Source organism: Pleuronectes platessa, chromosome 18 (genome assembly GCF_947347685.1).
Source record: "Pleuronectes platessa chromosome 18, fPlePla1.1, whole genome shotgun sequence".
NCBI lineage: Eukaryota > Metazoa > Chordata > Actinopteri > Pleuronectiformes > Pleuronectidae > Pleuronectes > Pleuronectes platessa.
The window spans coordinates 22,382,642-22,410,607 of record NC_070643.1 but is presented as its reverse complement, the minus strand read 5'-3'; the positions used below and the strand labels follow the sequence as shown (position 1 = coordinate 22,410,607).

Below are 27,966 nucleotides of genomic sequence, written 5' to 3'. Positions count from 1 at the left end.
TACTCCGAGTCCGGGCTGAGGCGTCGGATCAGGTACGTGTTGAGGTTCCCATTCACCAGAGCCTGAAACCAGTAGAGCTGAAGCTGTTCAACCAGTTGACATGAAGCTGTTCAACCAGTTGAGATCAAGAGATTCAGTTTCCATATCCAATAGAGTCGTGTGATGAGTCGTTGTGATGGAGTCGTGTGATGGAGTCATGTGACGGAGTCGTGTGATGGAGTCGTGTGATGGAGTCATGTGACGGAGTCGTGTGACGGAGTCGTGTGATGGAGTCGTGTGATGGAGTCATGTGACGGAGTCGTGTGATGGAGTCCGTGTGATGGAGTCATGTGATGAGTCATGTGATGGAGTCGTGTGATGGAGTCGTGTGATGGAGTCGTAAGATGGAGTCATGTGATGAGTCATGTGATGGAGTCGTGTGATGGAGTCGTGTGATGGAGTCGTAAGATGGAGTCGTGTGATGGAGTCGTGTGACGGAGTCGTGTGACGGAGTCGTGTGATGGGAGTCGTGTGACGGAGTCGTGTGACGGAGTCGTGTGATGGAGTTGTGTGACGGAGTCGTGTGATGGAGTCGTGTGATGGAGTCGTGTGATGGAGTCGTGTGATGGAGTCGTGTGATGGAGTCAGGTGATGGAGTCGTGTGATGGAGTCAGGTGATGGAGTCGTGTGATGGAGTCGTGTTGACAGAGTTGTGTGACGGAGTCGTGTGATGGAGTCATGTGATGGAGTCATGTGACGGAGTCGTGTGACAGAGTTGTGTGACGGAGTCGTGTGATGGAGTCGTGTGATGGGAGGTCGTGTGATGGAGTCAGGTGATGGAGTCAGGTGATGGAGTCATGTGACGGAGTCGTGTGACAGAGTTGTGTGACGGAGTTCGTGTGATGGAGTCGTGTGATGGAGTCGTGTGATGGAGTCAGGTGATGGAGTCGTGTGATGGAGTCAGGTGATGGAGTCGTGTGATGGAGTCGTGTGACAGAGTTGTGTGACGGAGTCGTGTGATGGAGTCATGTGATGGAGTCATGTGACGGAGTCGTGTGACAGAGTTGTGTGACGGAGTCGTGTGATGGAGTCGTGTGATGGAGTCGTGTGATGGAGTCAGGTGATGGAGTCAGGTGATGGAGTCGTGTGATGGAGTCATGTGATGGAGTCGTGTGATGGAGTCATGTGATGGAGTCAGGTGATGGAATCAGGTGATGGAGTCGTGTGATGGGAGTCGTGTGATGGAGTCATGTGACGGAGTCGTGTGACAGAGTCATGTGATGGAGTCAGGTGATGGAATCAGGTGATGGAGTCGTGTGATGGGAGTCGTGTGATGGAGTCATGTGATGGAGTCGTGTGATGGAGTCATGTGATGGAGTCAGGTGATGGAATCAGGTGATGGAGTCGTGTGATGGGAGTCGTGTGATGGAGTCATGTGACGGAGTCGTGTGACGGAGTCGTGTGATGGAGTCGTGTGATGGAGTCGTGTGATGGAGTCATGTGATGGAGTCAGGTGATGGAGTCGTGTGATGGAGTCATGTGATGGAGTCGTGTGATGGAGTCGTGTGATGGAGTCAGGTGATGGAGTCAGGTGATGGAGTCGTGTGATGGAGTCATGTGATGGAGTCGTGTGATGGAGTCATGTGATGGAGTCAGGTGATGGAATCAGGTGATGGAGTCGTGTGATGGGAGTCGTGTGATGGAGTCATGTGACGGAGTCGTGTGACGGAGTCGTGTGATGGAGTCGTGTGATGGAGTCGTGTGATGGAGTCATGTGATGGAGTCAGGTGATGGAGTCGTGTGATGGAGTCATGTGATGGAGTCGTGTGATGGAGTCGTGTGATGGAGTCAGGTGATGGAGTCAGGTGATGGAGTCGTGTGATGGAGTCATGTGATGGAGTCGTGTGATGGAGTCATGTGATGGAGTCAGGTGATGGAGTCATGTGATGGAGTCGTGTGACGGAGTCGTGTGATGGAGTCGTGTGATGGAGTCGTGTGATGGAGTCATGTGATGGAGTCAGGTGATGGAGTCGTGTGATGGAGTCATGTGATGGAGTCGTGTGATGGAGTCGTGTGATGGAGTCAGGTGATGGAGTCAGGTGATGGAGTCGTGTGATGGAGTCATGTGATGGAGTCGTGTGATGGAGTCATGTGATGGAGTCAGGTGATGGAGTCAGGTGATGGAGTCGTGTGATGGAGTCATGTGATGGAGTCAGGTGATGGAGTCATGTGATGGAGTCGTGTGATGGAGTCATGTGATGGAGTCAGGTGATGGAGTCATGTGATGGAGTCGTGTGATGGAGTCATGTGATGGAGTCAGGTGATGGAGTCAGGTGATGGAGTCGTGTGATGGAGTCATGTGATGGAGTCAGGTGATGGAGTCGTGTGATGGAGTCATGTGACGGAGTCGTGTGAAGGAGTCGTGTGATGGAGTCGTACCTCCTGACCGTCTCCTCCGTCAGTCGGAGTCCAGATGAGTCGGTACAGCACCACATCAGAGGCCGGGTGTTGCCATGACACCTTGAAGCTGTCAGTAGAGATGTCTGTGATCTTCATGTCCAGAGGGTCTGGAACCGTCTCTACACACACACACACACAGACACACACACACAGACACACACACACACACACACACACACACACACACACACACACACACCTGTGACGTAGCTGACAGATCATTAACATGATGTCTACATGTCTGAGATGCTTCCTGACTGGTTTCATGACCTCCTGGAGTCTCTGGTTTCATGAGCTCCTGGAGTCACTGGTTTCATGACCTCCTGGAGTCACTGGTTTCATGAGCTCCTGGAGTCACTGGTTCTTACTGGTGGTGAAGCTGTCAGTCACGGCCTCAGCTTGTCCCTCGTCGTAGATGGCGAACACACCGACGGTGTACTCCGTCAGGGACGTCAGGTTCCTCAGCATCCAGCTGGTGACACGGCCGACCTCCACCTGTACACACAGGATCAAACCGGTTTCCTGTGACTCCTCCCTCAAATCACAGGAACTAAGAACACAAACAATCCTTCTTGACACAATCTAAACAAACACACAATGACCCACAACATACTAAATGTTTAGCTCCTTTAAATCTCCTCCGTCCAGATGTTTGTGACACTGAACTATCCTCTCACCTCATTGGTCAGGACCCCGTCGGTTTTCACGTACATGACGCGGTAACCATTCACCTTCCTGGAGGCGGAGTCCCACGTGAGCTGGGCGGAGCTATGGTCCACGTCTGAGAATCGCAGATTCCTCGCCGGAGTCAGAGGAACTGTGGTGCGACAAGTCAACAAGTAAACAAGTCAACAAGTCAACAGGAAGTGACAATCAAGACCGTCACACACAACTTCTGGACCTCTGACTGACTGACTGGTTGACTGACTGGTTGACTGACTGACTGACTGGTTGACTGACTGGTTGACTGACTGGTTGACTGACTGACTGACTGACTGGTTGACTGACTGACTGACTGACTGGTTGACTGACTGGTTGACTGACTGGTTGGTTGACTAGTTGACTGGTTGACTGTCTGGTTGACTGACTGGTTGACTGACTGACAGACTGGTTGACTGGTTGACTGACTGACTGGTTGACTGACTGGTTGACTGACTGGTTGACTGACTGGTTGACTGACTGGTTGACTGACTGACTGGTTGACTGACCGACTGACTGGTTGACTGGTTGACTGGTTGACTGACTGACTGACTGGTTGACTGACTGACTGACTGGATGACTGGTTGATTGACTGGTTGACTGACTGGTTGACTGACTGACTGACTGACTGGTTGACTTACTGATTGACTGACTGACTGACTGACTGACTGACTGACTGGTTGACTGACTGACTGGTTGACTGACTGGATGACTGACTGACTGACTGACTGACTGACAGACTGACTAACTGACTGGTAGACTGACTGGTTGACTGACTGGTTGACTGACTGGTTGACTGACTGACTGGTTGACTGACTGACTGACTGACTGACAGACTAGTTGGTTGACTGACTGGTCTGACTGACTGACTGACTGACAGACTAGTTGGTTGACTGACTGGTTGACTGACTGACTGGTTGACTGACTGGTTGACTGACTGGTTGACTGACTGGTTGGTCTCAGTTGGAACAGAATCTCAGGATCGAAGGTGAGTTGAGTTTTGATTTAGAGAGAAAACAAACTGAGTTTACAGAACTCTACCTCCTCTGCCTCTTTTTTATTCTCTCCCAGAGGCCCGGATACTTTTCTGCTTAGATTTACTGATCTGTTTCCCTTCTCTTCTTTTTAAAATAATCCTGATTCCACCGCTTCACCTCAATTAAACCGAAGGTCAGCATAAAGACAAAGCGGGGGGGACCGCCTCGGCTGTTACTGGAGGTTGAGTCGGGGTCAGCGTAGCAATGTGGAGGATGGGAAATTAAAAAAGTTTAGAGATAACCAAGTCGGCAAAGTTTCTGAATGCATCTGTGAAAATAACCCGTTGAGCTCGAAGGTTTTAAAAGTGAAATCACAGGTTTTATCTCCCACAGAGATTCTATGACTTTATTAACATTTTTATGACTGAATTAAAGCAGAGTTTGACTGTATTTAGCATCTGGATCGCCCCCTGGTGGCTGCAGTACAGATCACACAGGCTCCTGTGATCAGAGTCTTTATCTTTAATCTGCATCTCTCTGCTTTTCCTCCGTCTCTGGTTTCTGTGCAGCAGGATCATTAAAGTCAATCTGTCCGAACAGAGAAGCAGATAAATAAGTGGAAGAAATGAGGGAGACAAGCAGGACGGGGACAAGATGGAGACACAGGAGAATCTCAGGTCAACACGAGGACAACCACCTGGACTCTGAGAGACACACTAGAAACCTGGAGGTGGATTTCTGCAGGTGCACGAGAGGAGAGAACGTGCACGTGGTGACGTCTGACCTGGCGTTCACCTGAACAGTTAACAGATCCAGAATCTGCACTTCACAAGAAGAGCCAGAGAGCGGAGGAGACGGAGGTCTGTTGGACTGCAGGGGGCGCTCCTGAGGTCCGAATATGACCCTGTGGTGGCAGGAGCAGAGACAGAGGAGCAACCAGTTCTGCTCCCAGTCAACCACATGAATCACAAAGTCAACCAGTCAGGTTCTCAAGTCCTTTAACAGAATAACTATTATTTAATATCTGTGCCATTTTTTTTTTGATATATATGTTCAATACTTACACTGTAAATGTGCTGTTTACGTTGTATTATTATGATTGTATTTATATTTATTTATTTTCTTACTTTCACTGATTTGTCTATTTTCACCTTGTTGCTTTAAATGCAGAAAACGTCCCCATAATGGGACTAACACAGGATTATCTCATCTCATCTTATTATACGTGCAGGGAGGAAATATGTATATATATATATGGAATAACTGCCCAAAACAAATGAGATGAAAGTACAGCTCCTCTTCGGTCCTGTGGAACCAGATGGTAGGATCTCATCAGCAGAAACAGATTTCAAAGTGGGCGGAGCTCCTGTGGATCCTTTCCTCTCGTTTAACGACTGAATTAAAAACCTGATGAATGACTGTATGAACTAAAATCTGCTTCATGGATCATAAATCTGTGTCGTTCATTTCCCCCTCAACAGAATCAAACCACCGGTCTGTGCTGCCAGCAGCCGCCAGCGTCCTGATCCGACCTGCGTTCAACAGACCAACACGCATCGTAAAGACATAAACATGCCCTGACGTAAAGCCACGCGCCGCAGGCCTCAAAGCAGACTTCATAAAATCATAATTAGTGAGCGTGTTGGGATTCGGGGGGGGGGGGGGGGGAGACCAGAGCGACTCTCATCGAGGCTTCAGACGCTTTAAGAACCAAAGAGGTGAAAATATAACTTCACGAGCGGAAGCTGGCGACCGGCGGCGTGCGGTCACTCAGTTAGTTCACGTGAGGAAAACGTGCTGGGACGGGAATCGAACATGTCGCAGCTGTGTATGAAAAACAACGTGAGGACAAGTGGACACAAAACGATCTACTATGGTCCATGTCCCATCTACTAACATGGAGGAGAAGTGTTTATAACCCATACTGCAGCCAGACACCAGGGGGCGATGGAGACACACTCTGAACCCCTGAACCTGGACAGTGGAGGATGGCGGGTGTTCGATCCCCAGTGGACTGGTGGACCATGTGGGACTCACGTGTGGTCTGTTGACTGGTCATGGGGTCGCTGGCCTCCTCTCCGTACATGGCGTAAACGGTCACCGTGTACTCGGTGACCGGGGTCAAACCCTCGAGCTCCACCTCGTTCACCGAGTCCGCCACCTTCACCTGCACACACACACACACACACACACACACACACACACACTGCTTTGAGTAAACATTCTTATCTCTCTCCTCCATCTGTTTATCTTCCGTGATCCTCCTCCTCCATCTTCTCCTCCGTCATCCCTCCATCATCCTGCTCCTGTCGGGACCTGCAGAGTCGATCTGTGATAACCTGACATCATATGTTCTCTCCCTCTCAGTCTGAACTGAAACCCACGTGAACCCATGTGGAGCAGAAACACCTTCACCAGGACCGACTGGAGCGGATGGGCCGCCCCCGGACCCGGACCCAGACCCAGACCCAGACCCAGACCCAGACCCGCCCCCGGCCCCGCCCCCCTCGCCACTGGAAAGCATCCATCACGTTTCCTAATTCCTTCCTAACTTGTTTTTATAGGTTCTGCCTGGAGGAGAATGTGGCGGCGGCGTAATGAGGTCTAATGGGTGGGTGGGGGGGGGGGGGGGTGCTCTTCTCTTCCTTCATCTGTTGATGCTCGTCAGTGTTTATCTTTACGTTCTGGCCTCTCATTGGTCACAGTTTTCAAAATAAAACAAGTATCTGATTCTTTCTTGGCGGTGATTATCTTCTGCTTCCAGAACCTCAGATCAGATTTCTCTTCTCGGCTCCTCCCTCCTCTCACCTCGGCCTCTTCTCTCTCACTGAGCAGAGGGGATGTGACAGTTGATCAGAACATGAAAGCTCAGTTTCCCTTTCAAAGGCTTCTCTGGATCTCACTTCATCAAGTCGAGAGCCAATCAGGCGTCACTTCTCTAATCACGGGTTCAAAGCAGCTTCAGGTGTTTGACGTGAATCAAACCGTCGCTGGTTCGATTCCCATCAGCTCTCATGTCGTCCATCTTTATCTACAGTCTATTAAATGGACAGATTAACATACAACACGCGCTACTCCCTGTTAAAACTCACACACACACACACACACACACAGACACACACACACACACACACACACCTCTTTCTCGTCCGCGGGGTCGCCCTCCGTCAGCGGGGCGTACAGGATCATGTACCCAGAAGCCCCGGCGGCGACCTTCCAGCGAACCCTCATGGTGCTGTGAGTGATGTCAAACAACTCCAGCTCGTTCACCATCGGCAGCGCCACTGCAACACACACACACACACACACACACACACACACACACACACACACAAACACACAAGCACACAAACATCAGTGATATTAAAACACAAGTAACGTTATTTCACATTTTCTTTTAGGTTTTATTTTTGATAAAGTAATTTCATCAAAACTTTCACCTGCTACCGACTCAGTTAGAACTTCAATCTTAGTTTTTTGAAACTATCACTTCCTCTTACATAAGTCCTTATGGTAACATTTAATTTGCTGCCTCAGTCAGCCCCCCCCCCCCGACTTTGGTACAAGGTCGACTCGAAGCCGACAAGGAAAGTGAAAGTGGCTTCACCAGAATAAAACCCAGGCCTGAGGAAGAGGAGGTGAACCCTGAGCTGCTCGTCTTCCTCCTGCAGCAGCAGCAGGACGTTGTGTGTTGATCAGACTCACGTGTGGTGGCGCTGCCTCTCAGGGCCTCGCTGGCCACGCTGCGGTACACGGCGAACACGGCCACCTGGTACTCGGTCAGGGAGTTCAGGTAGGTCAGCACCACGCTGTCCTCGGAGCCTTGAACCACCTGAACACAGAAACACTCTCATATTCACGATTTATTTTACTGAAGGAGTTTATGATGCTGGAACAACGAGTCACTGCAGCTGTTCACTTTAATGAGCTCCTGCACCAGACTCATGAAACCTCCTCAGCTCGTCAGGGAGCTCGTTGGAAGCTTGAGAAGCTCATGAGGCTGCAGGCCTCGTCTCCTCAGAGATTCAAACTGAGTGGAACTGAATCAGATCAGCTTTGATCAAACCTCCGTTTTCCTTGTGGGGAAACTGAGGTTTCATCAAAGAGAGGCAGAAAATAAGAGAGAAGAGAAAACTGTACAAATACAAATATCAACTCAGGGAATCCCACGTGTGAGGAGCTGAAATCCAACTGAACTCACAGATTATCACAAAGACGAATCAATGCTGATGAATTGACTCTTATAAAAGTGTCAGAGATCAGAGAGGATCAGAGATCTCAGGAGTGAAGTCATAATTTATCACTTTTCACTTTATAACAGGAACAAAAGAAGGTGCAGCATCTTGTTAAGTTTTATTTAAGTCAATAAAAACTTGAATTTCAAAACTGAAAAGTGGCTCTATAGAAAAAAGAATATTGTAAAGAACCACAGACAAGACTAAATGAAATGTTTATATACTAAATGCTCCAGGAACCTTCTCCTCCGGCTGCGCTCCGCTGGCTGGGTAGTAGACCACACGGTACTTCTCCACCTGACCCGGAGCGTGAGTCCACGCCAGACGGAAACTGCGAGCTGTGATGTCAGAGGTCACCAGGTCACGGGGCGGAGCTATGGAGGTGGGGGGCAGGACGGGGGACCCCCCTGGAAAGTAACAGAACATCAGGAGGTTCCATCAGTTTCAGAAACACAGAGAAACACGTGTGAGGCCGGTTGTTGGTGCTGCATCAGGAACACACACAGAGAAGTGCTGACCTCGGATCTGTTTGTCGAGCTGCTCCATGCGGTCGCACACCGTCTTGGTCAGTCCCTCCACGATGTCGCTCATCACTCCGAAGTCCGCCACCACGTAGACGTGCGTGTCCTCCGGGGGGGAGGCGATGGCCTTCAGCTCGTTCTCATCAGCGTTCTTCACACCTCGAGACAGAGAGAGAAGCAACAGCTTATTCAAAGAGGCAAAGTTATAAAATCATTTTGGAAGTTTTAACAAAAAGCTTCATAAACATATTCTTCAGATGAACACTTGATGACGGATTGGACCTGAGGACGTGAGCTCCTGTCTCCTCGTGTCTGTGGAACTAGAATCATCAGTTCTGATCTCTGAAGGAACAGAACTGAACAGTTTCAGCTCATTAACGTTTCCTTCAGTGGAAAGAATGATGATGATGATGATGATGATGATGATGATGATGATGATCATCAGTTTGTTTTACACAAACTGATGATCATCATTTAATATGATGAACAAGAAAAACAACACAATCCAAAAACAAATACAAATCATAATAAACATAAAAAAACAGGAAGACGTTTGAAAACCAGTTTCACGTTGTGGCCTGACGAATAAATTAAAAGATTCATTAATTGATTAACCTCATGAAAACCAATCAGACCGGTTGGCAAAAAATTTCTGTTGAGTGATAATTAATCTGTGATGTTGGGCCAGAGCCCAGCGGGGGGGGCCAGCAGACACTGAAGCCGAGAGGAACAAAGGGTTGTTAAACTTTGGGCGGGAAACATCCTCCTGCAGGCTCAAGAATCTCCCCCTGGTGGTGGAGAAATGTCCTGGGGTTTTCCCAGAAACCCCCGCTCAGTTCCAAGCCCCGCCCACTCAGATCCATTTCTGACACTCAATTGGCTTAAAGCCAGCATCATCCTATGACCAACTCCTCAAGGAGGAGGACCTCTCAGGTAGAACAAAACCACTGAGACCCCAAACATCGCTGCCATTTTTACCCTGCTCTGAAGACAACACCAGGCCCCCTTCGGGGCCTCTCAGCTGATTCAGTTGCTAACGGGGGCAACCTTAACTTTTAGTTTATCAACCAGAGTTATTTTATTTTCATTTCTTTTATTTCTTTATTCAGTCGACGTTTTTATTTTCAAAAGGACTTTTGTTATTTTAACTTGAAGAGGCCGCGCACCGGAACTCGCTCGCCGGTCGAGCATCACAGACTTTCTTTCCAAATCCACAGCGGCGTTACCGCTGTTCATCCCCTGCAGAAGCGCGAGATTCATTCCGCTGAGGAGCACGAGCTCCACATCCCTGAAGAAGAAGGACGGCGTTCATCCCGTCGAGGCAGCACGAGAAAATCCGCTGCTTGTCCGGTCCAGCGGCCGAAGACCGCTTGAGAGACCACGTGATTCACTGGCCCGACGCGCACGCACACCGCGAGGGTGGTACAGTAAGAGGCTTTATTGTCTGGGCAGATGTTAATCTAATACGTAGCGTATTGTTTTAATACTTGAATGTATTTGTTTTGTATGAGACCGCCGAGTCTCTAGTGTTAGCGGCGATTCGCCACTTCCGGTTTCCGGTTACGGCCTTGTGCCACAGTTTTTAAGCGCCGTGAGCAGCGTCTCCAGCTCATTGTGACCGTTTGAACTACTTTAAAGAGACTTTACCGGTCAAACCTCAGCACACAACGCCACTTGGGTGCTGAGTGGTAAAGTAAATGTAACTTGCCTCTGACGGTGCTTTTAAGAGCTGTGCTCTCTCCTTGTATGTATGCTCTCTCTCTCTCTCTCTCCTTCTAAACCGACCTATACACACATCCGATCTGTATTTAGAATACAGTTCATGTAACATAGTTAAATCTATATTCAGAGAGGCTGGACACATCTGGAAGCCATGCGGCCGAACGCCAAAGCAGAGACAAAGAATTCTCTTTGTCTGAAAATCCCTTGGTGTAATTCATGTGACGACCACCAGTGTGAGCTCCGGCCACATGGTGTCATTAACATAGACTCCATTTTGAATAACGCAAGTTAAACCACCATTTTGAGTCTATTATTGCCACGCCTCCTCTCTCCCTCTCCTCCCATTCTGGCTCTAAATTCATAACGGCTCCGCCATCTTGTTTTGTAGTCAATCCGCCATTTTGAGAGTTTTTAGGCCTTGATTCCACGAATCATGATCGGCCGCCATCTTAGATGTGACGTCACCAAGTGACTGCGTCATCGCCACGCCCCCTTCTTTTTCTCTCTCTCTCTCGCTCTCTCACACACCCACACACCCACACACAGACACACCCACACAGACACACATTGATAGACACAGACAGATACACACACAGATACACATAGATGAATACATGTGTTTTTCTAAATTGTGATAAGCGGCTGCTGTTGTTATCTTTGAAATATGGGAGTTTGTTAAAATGATGAATCATTAAATAACACTAACTTTATTTCACATGCATACACATAGACATACACACACACACACAGAGAGACACTTTGACACAGACACACACACATACACATAGACAGACATACATAGGTAGACCGCCGGTTTTACATGTATTTTCTGAATTGTGATAAGTGCTGCTGCTGTTGTTATCTTTGAAATATGGGAGTTTGTTAAAATGATGAATCATTGAATAACCTTAACTTTATTTCCCCTTTTTAATAAATGCTTTTGTAATTAAAGTATCTGTAGTCTGTGATTATTTGTGCATATGTATGTGATTGCAGCTGGATTATGATTGCCTGTGCTCGAACTTAGTAGCCTTCACTGTTAATTAAAAAATAATTATTAATATTAAATATTGAGATTATTGATTTGACATTTATCATTATGAGACTGATATTTATAGATTGTATCGTTGGTCCCTGTAACCAGGGTGGTGCCCCGCGACAATAAGCAATGATTACAGATTTGTATTATTCTTAATTGATAATTTTATTGTTTTCATTAATTATTTTAACTATTATTAATGGATAACCGTATCATTTCTAATTAAATGTGTTACATTTCTTAATTAATAGCTTTATCATTTTTGATTATTTTTAAGAAATAATTGTTATTTTAATAATCATATTTCATGATTATTAATAATTAGCCAACGTCAATTCTACTCCTACTATTGCACAACAGTGACGAGGGAGCAGCTTAGAAAACATGAACAAATCATATATAAAAGAAAATAAATATAATCAGGATTTCAGCTCTTTTTGTGATTTAAAGAATCATTTCGTCCTCGTGGGGATCTGTGGTGAATCTGTAGTGAATCTGTGGTGAATCTCTTGTGAGTCTGTGGTGAATCTGTGGTGAGTCTGTGGTGAGTCTGTGGTGAATCTGTGGTGAGTCTGTGGTGAGTCTGTGGTGAGTCTGTGGTGAGTCTGTGGTGAATCTGTGGTGAGTCTGTGGTGAGTCTGTGGTGAGTCTGTGGTGAATCTGTGGTGAACCTGTGGTGAGTCTGTGGTGAGTCTGTGGTGAATCTGTGGTGAGTCTGTGGTGAATCTGTGTTGAGTCTGTGGTGAGTCTGTGGTGAGTCTGTGGTGAATCTGTGGTGAGTCTGTGGTGAGTCTGTGGAGATCTGTGGTGAGTCTGTGGTGAATCTGTGGTGAATCTGTGGTGAATCAGTGGTGACTCTGTGGTGAGTCTGTGGTGAATCTGTGGTGAATCAGTGGTGACTCTGTGGTGAGTCTGTGGTGAATCTCTGGTGAGTCTGTGGTGAATCTCTGGTGAGTCTGTGGTGAGTCTGTGGTGAATCTGTGGTGAGTCTGTGGTGAATCTGTGGTGAATCTGTGGTGAATCTCTGGTGAGTCTGTGGTGAATCTGTGTTGAGTCTGTGGTGAGTCTGTGGTGAGTCTGTGGTGAGTCTGTGGTGAATCTCTGGTGAGTCTGTGGTGAATCTGTGTTGAGTCTGTGGTGAGTCTGTGGTGAATCTGTGGTGAATCAGTGGTGACTCTGTGGTGAGTCTGTGGTGAATCTCTGGTGAGTCTGTGGTGAATCTGTGGTGAATCTGTGGTGAGTCTGTGGTGAGTCGGTGGTGAGTCTGTGGTGAGTCTGTGGTGAGTCTGTGGTGAATCTCTGGTGAGTCTGTGGTGAATCTCTGGTGAGTCTGTGGTGAATCTGTGGTGAATCTGTGGTGAATCTCTGGTGAGTCTGTGGTGAATCTGTGGTGAATCTGTGGAGATCTGTGGTGAGTCTGTGGTGAGTCTGTGGTGAGTCTGTGGTGAGTCTGTGGTGAATCTGTGGAGATCTGTGGTGAGTCTGTGGTGAGTCTGTGGTGAGTCTGTGGTGAGTCTGTGGTGAGTCTGTGGTGAATCTGTGTTGAGTCTGTGGTGAATCTGTGTTGAGTCTGTGGTGAGTCTGTGGTGAGTCTGTGGTGAGTCTGTGGTGAGTCTGTGTTGAGTCTGTGGTGAGTCTGTGGTGAATCTGTGGTGAGTCTGTGGTGAATCTGTGGTGAATCTGTGGTGAATCTCTGGTGAGTCTGTGGTGAATCTGTGTTGAGTCTGTGGTGAGTCTCTGGTGAGTCTGTGGTGAATCTGTGGTGAATCTGTGGAGATCTGTGGTGAGTCTGTGGTGAATCTCTGGTGAGTCTGTGGTGAGTCTGTGGTGAGTCTGTGGTGAGTCTGTGGTGAGTCTGTGGTGAATCTCTGGTGAGTCTGTGGTGAATCTCTGGTGAGTCTGTGGTGAATCTGTGGTGAATCTGTGGTGAATCTCTGGTGAGTCTGTGGTGAATCTGTGTTGAGTCTGTGGTGAGTCTGTGGTGAATCTGTGTTGAGTCTGTGGTGAGTCTGTGGTGAGTCTGTGGTGAATCTGTGGTGAATCTGTGGTGAGTCTGTGGTGAATCTGTGGTGAATCTGTGGTGAATCTCTGGTGAGTCTGTGGTGAATCTGTGTTGAGTCTGTGGTGAGTCTGTGGTGAGTCTGTGGTGAGTCTGTGGTGAATCTCTGGTGAGTCTGTGGTGAATCTGTGTTGAGTCTGTGGTGAGTCTGTGGTGAGTCTGTGGTGAGTCTGTGGTGAATCTGTGTTGAGTCTGTGGTGAGTCTGTGGTGAGTCTGTGGTGAATCTGTGGTGAGTCTGTGGTGAATCTGTGGTGAATCTGTGGTGAATCTCTGGTGAGTCTGTGGTGAATCTGTGGTGAGTCTGTGGTGAGTCTGTGGTGAGTCTGTGGTGAGTCTGTGGTGAATCTCTGGTGAGTCTGTGGTGAATCTGTGTTGAGTCTGTGGTGAGTCTGTGGTGAATCTGTGGTGAATCAGTGGTGACTCTGTGGTGAGTCTGTGGTGAATCTCTGGTGAGTCTGTGGTGAATCTCTGGTGAGTCTGTGGTGAATCTGTGGTGAATCTGTGGAGATCTGTGGTGAGTCTGTGGTGAATCTCTGGTGAGTCTGTGGTGAGTCTGTGGTGAATCTGTGGTGAGTCTGTGGTGAGTCTGTGGTGAGTCTGTGGTGAGTCTGTGGTGAATCTCTGGTGAGTCTGTGGTGAGTCTCTGGTGAGTCTGTGGTGAATCTGTGGTGAATCTGTGGTGAATCTCTGGTGAGTCTGTGGTGAATCTGTGTTGAGTCTGTGGTGAGTCTGTGGTGAGTCTGTGGTGAATCTGTGTTGAGTCTGTGGTGAATCTGTGTTGAGTCTGTGGTGAGTCTGTGGTGAATCTGTGTTGAGTCTGTGGTGAGTCTGTGGTGAGTCTGTGGTGAATCTGTGGTGAGTCTGTGGTGAATCTGTGGTGAGTCTGTGGTGAATCTGTGTTGAGTCTGTGGTGAGTCTGTGGTGAGTCTGTGGTGAATCTCTGGTGAGTCTGTGGTGAATCTGTGTTGAGTCTGTGGTGAGTCTGTGGTGAGTCTGTGGTGAGTCTGTGGTGAATCTGTGTTGAGTCTGTGGTGAGTCTGTGGTGAGTCTGTGGTGAATCTGTGGTGAGTCTGTGGTGAATCTGTGGTGAATCTGTGGTGAATCTCTGGTGAGTCTGTGGTGAGTCTGTGGTGAGTCTGTGGTGAATCTGTGTTGAGTCTGTGGTGAGTCTGTGGTGAGTCTGTGGTGAATCTGTGGTGAGTCTGTGGTGAATCTGTGGTGAGTCTGTGGTGAATCTGTGGTGAATCTGTGGTGAATCTCTGGTGAGTCTGTGGTGAATCTGTGGTGAGTCTGTGGTGAGTCTGTGGTGAGTCTGTGGTGAGTCTGTGGTGAATCTCTGGTGAGTCTGTGGTGAATCTGTGTTGAGTCTGTGGTGAGTCTGTGGTGAATCTGTGGTGAATCAGTGGTGACTCTGTGGTGAGTCTGTGGTGAATCTCTGGTGAGTCTGTGGTGAATCTCTGGTGAGTCTGTGGTGAGTCTGTGGTGAGTCTGTGGTGAGTCTGTGGTGAGTCTGTGGTGAATCTGTGTTGAGTCTGTGGTGAGTCTGTGGTGAGTCTGTGGTGAGTCTGTGGTGAGTCTGTGGTGAATCTGTGGTGAATCTGTGGTGAATCTGTGGTGAATCTCTGGTGACTCTGTGGTGAGTCTGTGGTGAATCTGTGGTGAGTCTGTGGTGAGTCTGTGGTGAGTCTGTGGTGAGTCTGTGGTGAGTCTGTGGTGAATCTGTGGTGAGTCTGTGGTGAATCTGTGGTGAGTCTCTGGTGAGTCTGTGGTGAATCTGTGGTGAGTCTGTGGTGAATCTGTGGTGAGTCTGTGGTGAGTCTGTGGTGAGTCTGTGGTGAGTCTGTGGTGAATCTGTGGTGAGTCTGTGGTGAGTCTGTGGTGAGTCTGTGGTGAATCTGTGGTGAATCTGTGGTGAATCTCTTGTGAGTCTGTGGTGAGTCTGTGGTGAGTCTGTGGTGAATCTGTGGTGAATCTGTGGTGAATCTCTGGTGAGTCTGTGGTGAGTCTGTGGTGAGTCTGTGGTGAGTCTCTGGTGAGTCTGTGGTGAGTCTGTGGTGAATCTCTGGTGAGTCTGTGGTGAATCTCTTGTGAATCTGTGGTGAGTCTGTGGTGAGTCTGTGGTGAGTCTGTGGTGAGTCTGTGGTGAGTCTGTGGTGAATCTGTGGTGAATCTGTGGTGAATCTCTGGTGAGTCTGTGGTGAGTCTGTGGTGAGTCTGTGGTGAGTCTCTGGTGAGTCTGTGGTGAGTCTGTGGTGAGTCTGTGGTGAGTCTGTGGTGAATCTCTGGTGAGTCTGTGGTGAATCTGTGTTGAGTCTGTGGTGAGTCTGTGGTGAATCTGTGGTGAATCAGTGGTGACTCTGTGGTGAGTCTGTGGTGAATCTCTGGTGAGTCTGTGGTGAATCTCTGGTGAGTCTGTGGTGAGTCTGTGGTGAGTCTGTGGTGAGTCTGTGGTGAGTCTGTGGTGAATCTGTGTTGAGTCTGTGGTGAGTCTGTGGTGAGTCTGTGGTGAGTCTGTGGTGAGTCTGTGGTGAATCTGTGGTGAATCTGTGGTGAATCTGTGGTGAATCTCTGGTGACTCTGTGGTGAGTCTGTGGTGAATCTGTGGTGAGTCTGTGGTGAGTCTGTGGTGAGTCTGTGGTGAGTCTGTGGTGAGTCTGTGGTGAATCTGTGGTGAGTCTGTGGTGAATCTGTGGTGAGTCTCTGGTGAGTCTGTGGTGAATCTGTGGTGAGTCTGTGGTGAATCTGTGGTGAGTCTGTGGTGAGTCTGTGGTGAGTCTGTGGTGAGTCTGTGGTGAATCTGTGGTGAATCTGTGGTGAGTCTGTGGTGAGTCTGTGGTGAATCCGTGGTGAATCTGTGGTGAGTCTGTGGTGAATCTGTGGTGAGTCTGTGGTGAGTCTGTGGTGAGTCTGTGGTGAGTCTGTGGTGAATCTGTGGTGAATCTGTGGTGAGTCTCTTGTGAGTCTGTGGTGAATCTGTGGTGAATCTGTGGTGAATCTGTGGTGAGTCTGTGGTGAGTCTGTGGTGAGTCTGTGGTGAATCTGTGGTGAATCTGTGGTGAGTCTGTGGTGAGTCTGTGGTGGTCTGTGGTGAATCTGTGGTGAATCTGTGGTGAGTCTGTGGTGAGTCTGTGGTGAGTCTGTGGTGAATCTGTGGTGAGTCTGTGGTGAATCTGTGGTGAGTCTGTGGTGAGTCTGTGGTGAGTCTGTGGTGAGTCTGTGGTGAATCTGTGGTGAGTCTCTGGTGAGTCTGTGGTGAGTCTGTGGTGAATCTGTGGTGAGTCTGTGGTGAGTCTGTGGTGAGTCTGTGGTGAATCTGTGGTGAGTCTGTGGTGAATCTGTGGTGAGTCTGTGGTGAGTCTGTGGTGAGTCTGTGGTGAGTCTGTGGTGAATCTGTGGTGAATCTGTGGTGAGTCTGTGGTGAGTCTGTGGTGAATCTGTGGTGAGTCTGTGGTGAGTCTGTGGTGAGTCTGTGGTGAATCTGTGGTGAATCTGTGGTGAGTCTGTGGTGAATCTCTGGTGAGTCTGTGGTGAGTCTGTGGTGAGTCTGTGGTGAATCTGTGGTGAGTCTGTGGTGAGTCTGTGGTGAGTCTGTGGTGAATCTGTGGTGAATCTGTGGTGAGTCTGTGGTGAATCTCTGGTGAGTCTGTGGTGAGTCTGTGGTGAGTCTGTGGTGAATCTGTGGTGAGTCTGTGGTGAGTCTGTGGTGAGTCTGTGGTGAATCTGTGGTGAATCTGTGGTGAGTCTGTGGTGAATCTCTGGTGAGTCTGTGGTGAGTCTGTGGTGAGTCTGTGGTGAATCTGTGGTGAGTCTGTGGTGAGTCTGTGGTGAGTCTGTGGTGAATCTGTGGTGAATCTGTGGTGAGTCTGTGGTGAATCTCTGGTGAGTCTGTGGTGAGTCTGTGGTGAGTCTGTGGTGAGTCTGTGGTGAGTCTGTGGTGAGTCTGTGGTGAGTCTGTGGTGAGTCTGTGGTGAGTCTGTGGTGAATCTGTGGTGAATCTGTGGTGAGTCTGTGGTGAATCTCTGGTGAGTCTGTGGTGAGTCTGTGGTGAATCTGTGGTGAGTCTGTGGTGAGTCTGTGGTGAGTCTGTGGTGAATCTGTGGTGAATCTGTGGTGAGTCTGTGGTGAATCTCTGGTGAGTCTGTGGTGAGTCTGTGGTGAGTCTGTGGTGAGTCTGTGGTGAGTCTGTGGTGAGTCTGTGGTGAGTCTGTGGTGAGTCTGTGGTGAATCTGTGGTGAATCTGTGGTGAGTCTGTGGTGAATCTCTGGTGAGTCTGTGGTGAGTCTGTGGTGAGTCTGTGGTGAGTCTGTGGTGAGTCTGTGGTGAGTTACCGATGGCGAACAGCTCGATGCCGGCCTCCCTCAGACTCTGAGCCGGAGGAATCACATCGTCCTGCGACTTCCCGTCCGTGATCAGGATCCCGATCTTGGGAACGCCGGATCTGGATCCAGACTCTGGTTTGAAGCTGTTCTCCAGGATGAAGGTCAGAGCCAGACCTGAGTGGACACACACACACACACACAGACACACACACACACACAACAGTTGAAATCAAACACAGGTCAGTGAAGCCTTTTTCTTTATAAACTCTGATTTTCAGTCTCAGGACTAAACGTTTCTCTGAGGAGCTGCTGGTTCATCTGCTCTGTGCGACACTCAGGACCTGCACATGTCAAATGAACTGAAAGGAAACGCACTGATTCTACTACACAACTACTCTGGATTGTTGTGTCAGCTCATCGCACCTGTCAGTGTGTTTCCTCCTTTATACGGCAGGTTCTTCACCGCGTCCATCACGGCCTCTTTGGTGCTGTGAGCGTTCAGGTGCCACTCGATCCGGGGGTCTCCGCTGTACTGAGCCAGACCTGCACACACACACAAAACACACACACACAAAACACACACAACACACACAGAGAACACACGTTTGAGTTAAAACTGCAACTTTACAGCACTTTGCAGATTTAAAACCCTTTGACATAAAACTGACAGATTCTGTATCTTATGCAAACCCTAAGGTTTTAACTTCAGTTATATTAAGTTAATTAAATTTTAATAATCTACTCTAAAGGTAGAGTCCCAGAGAAACGAGTCCAGACAGAAGGAGAACGAGGAGAGCAGCAGATGGTCTGATGCTGAGGCTCATCTGACTTCACCTCCAGCTACAGAAGAAGGCCTCCTTCACCTCCAGCAGCTGTAAACACAGAAGAGCTCCTCACCGATCCGGGTCTTGTCGATGTCCACGCTGAAGGCCCGGACCAGGTTCTCCAGGAAGCTCCTGACCAGCCTGAAGTTGATGCGGCCGATGCTCCAGGAGCCGTCCACCAGGATCACGATGTCAGAGATGGCTGGAGTCTTACACATGAATCCTTCCTCAGCTGGAGGCAGAGAAGATCAACACACTGTCACAAACACATGTTTAATATAAAGTGTCCTGACGATGACGTTCATAAGCACAAACATCATTTGTGTTCAAACTAATATTCACGGAGTAAAGTGTGAAGCAGAGAGGAAAGGATGTGAAACATGTAGAGCGGTTCAACCCCAGAGCGGCGACACATGATGGATCCTCGCTGGTGAAAGTAGGACAACAGCTTCTGTCCCAAACTATTACAAAGTGTTTCATTAAATCTAATTCAGTTCAACCCTGGAGGAGCCGCTCACTGAGTCCCAGCAGATCAAACACAACGCTCTGTTGTTTGTCTCCACTCTCGACTGATAAACACACAGGGCTCTAATGAGGCCGCAGAGCTTCATCCACTACGTCCAGAGCCGACTGAGCCAGAGGACACATCATCACATGTTTCTATCAGCCAATCATCTTCCAGGCTCAGGAAAGTCGTTAGCTCTGTGGATTTTAATCACGTTAACGAGACGTGATCCACGAGCTCAGCAGGAGGTCAGGTGAGGTCACATGATCGATGGACACGTTGACCCCGAGTCTGAAGATCAGTCACCACGATAATCAGCTTCTCACATGCTGGGTTTTATTTCTATAATCATCAATAATATATATGGATCATCACAAAAATGGCCGATTAAAAGATAAACAGTGATCCAACATTATGAACTATGTTTCCTGTCGAGCAGCAGATGAAACCAAAAAACCTCCTGAAGCAGTGAACCAGTGAAATGTGCCTGAAGGGGCTGATGTGAGTGGGGGGGGGGGGGGGGGGGGGGGGCTGAGACTCGTCAGCCAATCAACTGTCCCTCAGGAGGCTGAGAACTTGATCTGTAGATGTGGAATCAGACCAGTGGAGCTTGAGCTTCTGTCCATCACTCACTGAGAGTCAGTCTGCAGGAGGACACTCAAGCTCCCCAGGAGGATCAGTGCAGGTCTGAGATCAGCTGCTCTGTCCCCTCCTCTCTGCAGAGGAAGAGTCGGAGCTTCAAAGAGCTTGAATAAATAAAGCTCAACAAACCAGAAGCTCCGACCTGCAGCCACAAGGCAGACACACAACCTGAGGGTTCACTACCTGAGCAGAAGGTTCTGGACTCCATCTTGTTTCATAACGACTTCGTACACGTGACTCCGACGTTTCAAACCTGCAGCCGGCGGCACAAGATCCTGATCCTGACGTACCAGAGACATTCAGGTCCCAGCATGTTTAACAGGTGAGGAGGTGTGTGTGTGTGTGTGTGTGTGTGTGTGTGTGTGTGTGAAACTGAGAACTGACAAGTGTATCACTCTATACAAGTCTCTACAGTGTTGGAATTCGAGTCTCCGAGCGTTGATCCCGTACGACTTGTGCAGATGAAAGCAGTGACACATAAAACACACAATTACTTCCACGCTCTGGGAGGAATGAGCTCGCAGCTGGTTGTGGGTTGGCTGCGTGTTGAGTTAAACAGTGCAGTTGGTTGTGAAGCAGCCGGCTCCACATTGTGATATGATTTCTGTAATTCACCTTCTTCTTTGTATCTCTGCAGAAACGCACATTTTAAATCCCTCAAGATCTTGATTCCACTGGTTTTAAGAAGTTTTTTTTAAATAAAGTTTTAACAGAATGAATATTTCTACACACGGAGGGAAAAGGTTTGTCCTACAATTAGACTCTCTGGCCCACAAGGATAAATACACACAATCTGTCATATTCTGTTTGACACCAGAGGCTGTGTATCTGACACTTCACTTAATGAGGTGACGGCTCCATTAGGAACTGAGGTATTTCAGGTCCTGTCTAATAACCTGGAGGAGGACGAGCCCTGAGTGATGAAGATGAAGAGGAAGGATGTTTCTGAGAAGCTTTGCTCCAGGAGCCGAGGTGACAGAGACCTGGGACGAGTTTAACGACACATGGGGGAGAACGATGGCACCTGGACAGATGGTGAGAGGAGAAGAGAGGGGGAGAGGGAGGAGGAGAAGAGAGAGGAGAGAGAGAGGAAGAGAGAGGAGAGAGAGGAGAGAGAGGTGAAGAGACAGGAGAGAGAGGAGAGAGAGGAGAGAGGGAGGAAGAGAGGGAGGAGAGGGAGGAGAGAGAGGAGAGAGAGAGGAGAGAGAGGGAGGAGGAGAATAGAGAGGAGAAGAAAGGAGAAGAGAGGAGAGAGAGGAGAAGAGAGGAGAGAGGGAGGAAGAGAGGGAGGAGAGGGAGGAGAGAGAGGAGAGAGAGAGGAGAGAGAGGGAGGAGAATAGAGAGGAGAAGAAAGGAGAAGAGAGGAGAGAGAGGACAAGAGAGAGGAGAAGATGGAGGAGGAGAGGGAGGAGAAGAGAGAGGAGAACATGAATCATGTTGATTTATGAAGGTCAAAGTTCTGACATGCACGTGTCTGTTGATCAGTCAGGACGTTCACACCAGGTGTGACCAGGACACGTGATGCATTGTGGGTCTGAAAGTGCCTTCTGGATGATTTACTTAAGGAAAGGAAGGAAGAGAAGGAGAGAGAGAAAGTGAAGGAGGGAAGAGAGAGAAGAAGCTTTGTTGACAGATTCCTCAGGTGGTGACGCCCTCAGGGTTTCTACACACAAACAACGCAGCGACACATAAAACACACAATCACTTCCACACTCCATCTTTTACCTCGAGTTAAACAACAGATCCTGACGCCTGAAGCCACATGTTCCTGTTGTAGAGAACGAGTCGGACCCGACAACCTGCTGCTGCTACACAAACACCAACTACACAACAGGACTTCACCTGCAGTTACTTCCACTGGTCATAAAACTCACTGTTCTGCTCCACACGTTTTCAGTTTGTTCGTTAATTAATTAACAACTGGGTCCATAAAGGATTCCATACAGTTTGATGGTATTTCATCATTTTTTCTGGATGATTCATAATTCATGGATCCTGATGATGACAATCAGACAAATTAAAATATGTGAGGCTGTTTGAGTTTGATTTGTTGCAGGTTGAATTCAAGGGAGGAATGAAGAGAAGAGGAATATGTGTAGTTGACTCATACTCATGAATGTTTTTATAAATATTACATCATCTGCATATTTCTGACGCCATGATGGGAAACTCTCGTCACCGTGTAAACTTATTAAAATGATATTTCCCTCAAGCAGAGGAGAAATAAATGTTTTTCTATTTTCAAACCAGTTCCACAAACACGTGTCCTGAGCGCCCAGCTAACGACTTCGAGTGGGAGGAGCTGGGAGAGCAAGGTCAAAGGATCCCACCTGAGGCACTGGTGTGATGGATGTGTCCACGCTCAGCCCATGGGGGGGGGCGGGGGGGGTGTCAAAGGGTCAGAGGCCTCCGATTCCAGAGCGGCACTTTGACACGAATCCCACGTGGTCGACCATGTGGAAAGTTTCCCAGGTACAGATGGTGTTTGTAACACCTGCATTAGATCCTCAACGGATTAACCTTCAAGTCTCACACTTCAAACTAACTGACTTCAGGGGGGGGGGGGGGGGGGGGGGGTGAAGAGAAGGAAGGGCAGCTTAAATGATCGTGAACAACTTACGACTCGTCCTTTGCTCACGATGTTTTGGATCGAGGAACATTAATCGATCAAAGTAGATTCCTGTTTGTTTCTCTTCACTGCTCTTTGTCTTATTGATGATTTCCAGTTATTCCTGTGAATGAACCTCGTCTCATCTGGACGGCTAACTGGGAGGAAGTGGATCAGGAGGAAGCTGATCGGGAGGAAGTGGATCAGGAGGAAGCTGATCGGGAGGAAGCTGATCGGGAGGAAGCTGATCGGGAGGAAGCTGATCGGGAGGAAGTGGATCAGGAGGAAGCTGATCAGGAGGAAGTGGATCAGGAGGAAGCTGATCGGGAGGAAGTGGATCAGGAGGGAGCTGATCAGGAGGAAGCTGATCAGGAGGAAGTGGATCGGGAGGAAGTGGATCAGGAGGAAGCTGATCGGGAGGAAGCTGATCGGGAGGAAGTGGCTCAGGAGGAAGTGGATCAGGAGGAAGCTGATAAGGAGGAAGCGGTTTGGGAGGAAGCTGATCAGGAGGAAGCTGATCGGGAGGAAGCTGATCGGGAGGAAGTGGCTCAGGAGGAAGTGGATCAGGAGGAAGCTGATCAGGAGGAAGCTGATCGGGAGGAAGCTGATCGGGAGGAAGCTGATCGGGAGGAAGTGGCTCAGGAGGAAGCGGTTTGGGAGGAAGCTGATCAGGAGGAAGCTGATCGGGAGGAAGCTGATCGGGAGGAAGTGGCTCAGGAGGAAGTGGATCAGGAGGAAGCTGATCAGGAGGAAGCTGATCGGGAGGAAGCTGATCAGGAGGAAGCTGATCAGGAGGAAGCTGATCGGGAGGAAGCTGATCGGGAGGAAGTGGCTCAGGAGGAAGTGGATCAGGAGGAAGCTGATCAGGAGGAAGCTGATCGGGAGGAAGCTGATCGGGAGGAAGCTGATCGGGAGGAAGTGGCTCAGGAGGAAGTGGCTCAGGAGGAAGCGGTTTGGGAGGAAGCTGATCAGGAGGAAGCTGATCGGGAGGAAGCTGATCGGGAGGAAGTGGCTCAGGAGGAAGTGGATCAGGAGGAAGCTGATCAGGAGGAAGCTGATCGGGAGGAAGCTGATCAGGAGGAAGCTGATCGGGAGGAAGCTGATCGGGAGGAAGTGGCTCAGGAGGAAGTGGATCAGGAGGAAGCTGATAAGGAGGAAGCGGTTTGGGAGGAAGCTGATCGGGAGGAAGTGGATCAGGAGGAAGCTGATCAGGAGGAAGCTGATCGTGAGGAAGTGGATCAGGAGGAAGCTGATCAGAAGGAAGCTGATCGGGAGGAAGCGGTTTGGGAGGAAGTGGATCAGGAGGAAGCTGATCAGGAGGAAGCTGATCAGGATGAAGCAGCTCTGGAGTAAGCGGTTTAAGAGGAAGCTGATCGGGAGGAAGTGGATCAGGAGGAAGCTGATCGGAGGAAGTGGATCAGGAGGAAGCTGATAAGGAGGAAGCGGTTTGGGAGGAAGCTGATTGGGAGGAAGTGGATCAGGAGGAAGCTGATCGGGAAGAAGCTGATCAGGAGGAAGCTGATCAGGAGGAAGCTGATCGGTAGGAAGTGGTTTGGGAGGAAGTGGATCAGGAGGAAGCTGCTCGGGAGGAAGTGGATCAGGATGAAGCTGCTCTGGAGGAAGCGGTTTAAGAGGAAGCTGATTGGGAGGAAGTGGATCAGGAGGAAGCTGATCGGGAGGAAGTGGATCAGGAGGAAGCTGATCGGGAGGAAGTGGATCAGGAGGAAGCTGATCAGGAGGAAGCTGATCAGGATGAAGCAGCTCTGGAGTAAGCGGTTTAAGAGGAAGCTGATCGGGAGGAAGTGGATCAGGAGGAAGCTGATCGGAGGAAGTGGATCAGGAGGAAGCTGATAAGGAGGAAGCGGTTTGGGAGGAAGCTGATTGGGAGGAAGTGGATCAGGAGGAAGCTGATCGGGAGGAAGCTGATCAGGAGGAAGCTGATCAGGAGGAAGCTGATCGGTAGGAAGTGGTTTGGGAGGAAGTGGATCAGGAGGAAGCTGATCGGGAGGAAGTGGATCAGGAGGAAGCTGATAAGGAGGAAGTGGATCGGGAGGAAGCTGATCGGGAGGAAGCTGATCGGGAGGAAGTGGTTTAAGAGGAAGCTGATAAGGAGGAAGTGGATCGGGAGGAAGCTGATCTGGAGGAAGTGGATCAGGAGGAAGCTGATCGGTAGGAAGTGGTTTGGGAGGAAGTGGATCAGGAGGAAGCTGATCGGGAGGAAGTGGATCAGGAGGAAGCTGATCAGGAGGAAGTGGATCGGGAGGAAGCTGATCGGGAGGAAGCTGATCGGGAGGAAGTGGTTTAAGAGGAAGCTGATAAGGAGGAAGTGGATCGGGAGGAAGCTGATCTGGAGGAAGTGGATCATGAGGAAGCTGATCGGGAGGAAGCGATTTGGGAGGAAGTGGTTTGGGAGGAAGCTGATCAGGAGGAAGCTGATCAGGTGGAAGCTGATCGGAAGGAATCTGATCGGGAGGAAGTGGTTTGGGAGGAAGCTGATCAGGAGGAAGCTGCTGATAAACTCTTCAGAGTTGGTTTTCAGAGGATGTAAGATTTGAGACACAGTTCAAAACAAACCTTGAATATTCACAACATTTGGCATTTGGAGGTTTGTTCAGATAGCCACCAGGGGGCGAGCTAAGGGTTCTGGCTTCACTTTTTGGGACCTGTCAAGTCGTCCATCTTTATAAACTCTGCGTTCAGCTGTAAACTCAACGTTAATAAAAACCTGTTCTGTTTTGCTGATGGTGTCATTTGGCTGCATGTGAGTTGAAGGTTTGTTTCTCCTGCATCAGTAGAAATGGGAACTGGAGAAATGCAGCAGGTCTAATTAACAGTCACTGGAGAGCCCTTGAGCAAGGCACTGAGTTCCACCAGGGACTCTGTTCAGGGACTGAGTGTTCCTGCTGGTTGTGGAGAGATGTGCGACAGTGTGAATGTGATTGTGTGTTGTGCATTAAACGAGCAAACTCATCACAAACAGTGTCTCTGAGAAGATAAAGGTCTCAAATGATGAAGCTACTGTCGGATGGAAACTGAGCCAAGCTACAAATCTCTAGATGAGAATCAGGATGAACCAGATGATCTGTGGCTGTTCCACCGGAGGAGATTCTATACGATCTCACTGCAGATTGAACTTCATCACTGTCACCGAACAGCAGAGTTCAACCAGCTCATCCTCCTCTTCATCAGAGGGAGGCAAGAGAAGAACTTACTGCTCCTCATCGAGCAGCGTCACAGATTCTCTGAAATCTGATCTATATATATAGATATATATATATGTGTGTGTGTGTATAAAAAACAAAGCAATGAACCCTGCTTCAGGCTGTTTGTTATCTCACTGCTTCAGTCGACTCCTTCACATGATAACAAACAAAAGCTCAAAGTGCATCTGCTGAAAACCCCCAGGAGACGGTTTGACTGACGGTGAATCAACAGAAACTCCAGAGACGAGTGGAGCAGCAGAGAAGGAAACAACAACATGGAAGTTATTGGAAGATAAATTATAGATCGTTGACAGTGGCTCACACACAACATTATTTATCTGTATGAAATCTGTCCAGAGACACAGAGCAGGCGGCAGAGCCTCCGTCCATCACTGGGACAAACTGAGGAGGGATTTAATAAGTGTGTGAAGTCACCTGAAGACCAGGACCATGGATCACAGACACATCACTGAAGACAGAACTTCTACTACTGTCAAAACAATATTACTACTGACAATGCTGCTGATATCAAGTTCAAGAAAAACAGCGGCTGGATTTCTACACTAAGGGTAAAATCGGCTTTAAAGTGACTGTGGAACATTGAGAGAAGAACGGATGATCTGATCATTCAAACACGACGACAGAAAGAAAAAGAGAAGAATCGTTTCAGAAAGAAAGAGAAACACAGAGAGATAGAGAAAGAGACAGAGCAGATAAACAATGAGAGAAGAGGAAGAGCAACTCAAAGCCTGTGATGGAGAAAAGGAAAACAAGTAGTAGAAGATAAGAACAGAGATTAAACTGAAGGAAAAGAGATAATGAAGAAAGAAGCAAATCAGAAAAGAGATAAGAGACGAGGCAGAAACAGGAAACAGCGATAAATACAACAAACAACACATGATGTCATCAGGTTCACACCTGGATTCAACCAGGATCTGTTTCAGATGATAAACCATACGATCTTATACCAGTTTAATCACAGGGAACCAGTGCTCAGCAAACTGCTGCTGGATGATTACTGGTCAAACTTCATTCTCTTCATACTTGTGGGAGCTGAGAATAAAAAACTTATAACACAAACACTCGTCTTTCTATAGCTGTGAGGACACACGTCCTCTTTCCCTTATTTTAATCTAATTCTAACCTCAACTCTGACATGACGACCTGTTTGAGTGAAGTCAACACAAAGCTCCTGAAGCACAATGAATCCTCACAAGATAACACACACACACACACACACACACACACACACACACACACACACACACACACACACTCCCTGGCCTGAAGACTGGAACATGACGTCCAAGTTGTGATTTAATTATTCCTGTCTGTCCTTTCCTGACAGTCTAATTATTGTGGACTCAACAAATGGACGAGGAATTACACTTCAATAAAGGGTCACACACACAGACACACACACACAGACACACACACACCCTCACTCTCTGTGTGTGTGTGTGTTTGTGTCTCTAGATGAAAGGTCACAAGTTCAAACAGACACTGAACATCCAGCTGAAAAATGAAAATTGAACAATTCCACAACTTGCACTTCTCCCCCAGCTCCTGTTTGTAATAATGAGATTTGACTCTGCAGGTTATTTGTCGAAGTCGAGGGACAAAACGATTCATCTCAAAACGTCTTCACAATGAATCTGTTACAGACAGAAATATGATTTAAATTTCATCTGAACCAGCGGCTCAAGAAAATGACAAAGACTCTTCAGTGTGGAGTGGAAGTTTCCCTGCAGCACTTGAACTCAGCACGAGGGAAGAATCAGCTTCTTTCACCAGTTTCATCAGGTAGTGAAATAAAGTGTCAGAGATATGAACTATTAAACCTTAATAAACCCGGCTGACTGATCTTTATGCCTCAACCAAACCCAGCGAGTGTCTCGTACTCCAGGTTTTAAAATGTTGTCTGTGATTTATAGTTAAAAATATAGTTTGGTACTTTCACCTTCGACTGAACTCAGCTTTTTTCTATTCTTGTAGGGACATATGCCTGATATACAGTAGGTTCAGGAATGTGGGAACACACACACACACACACACACACACACACACACACACAGACACACACACACACACACACAGACACACACAGACACACACACACTTTCCAGGTGAGTAGACTAAAGCAACAAGACGGTGATGTAACGGCGTGCGCCAT

The 27,966-nt window shown here is 48.4% G+C and overlaps 1 protein-coding gene across 1 annotated transcript in view; it reads right to left on the bottom strand.

Moving 5' to 3' along the window:
* The window catches only part of LOC128461466 (collagen alpha-1(XIV) chain), a 45,950-nt gene that overhangs the window by 1,304 nt on the left and 16,680 nt on the right, over positions 1-27,966 (bottom strand). Inside the window, exons 6-17 of the mRNA XM_053446390.1 lie at positions 18,909-19,067; positions 18,435-18,554; positions 18,021-18,185; positions 8,869-9,030; positions 8,591-8,757; positions 7,821-7,947; positions 7,254-7,399; positions 6,153-6,282; positions 3,117-3,256; positions 2,808-2,934; positions 2,419-2,558; positions 4-62 (exon numbers count right to left, since the gene is read on the bottom strand). Coding sequence (XP_053302365.1) covers positions 4-62; positions 2,419-2,558; positions 2,808-2,934; positions 3,117-3,256; positions 6,153-6,282; positions 7,254-7,399; positions 7,821-7,947; positions 8,591-8,757; positions 8,869-9,030; positions 18,021-18,185; positions 18,435-18,554; positions 18,909-19,067 — 1,642 coding nt within the window. The remainder of the gene's footprint in view (positions 1-3; positions 63-2,418; positions 2,559-2,807; positions 2,935-3,116; positions 3,257-6,152; positions 6,283-7,253; positions 7,400-7,820; positions 7,948-8,590; positions 8,758-8,868; positions 9,031-18,020; positions 18,186-18,434; positions 18,555-18,908; positions 19,068-27,966) is intronic.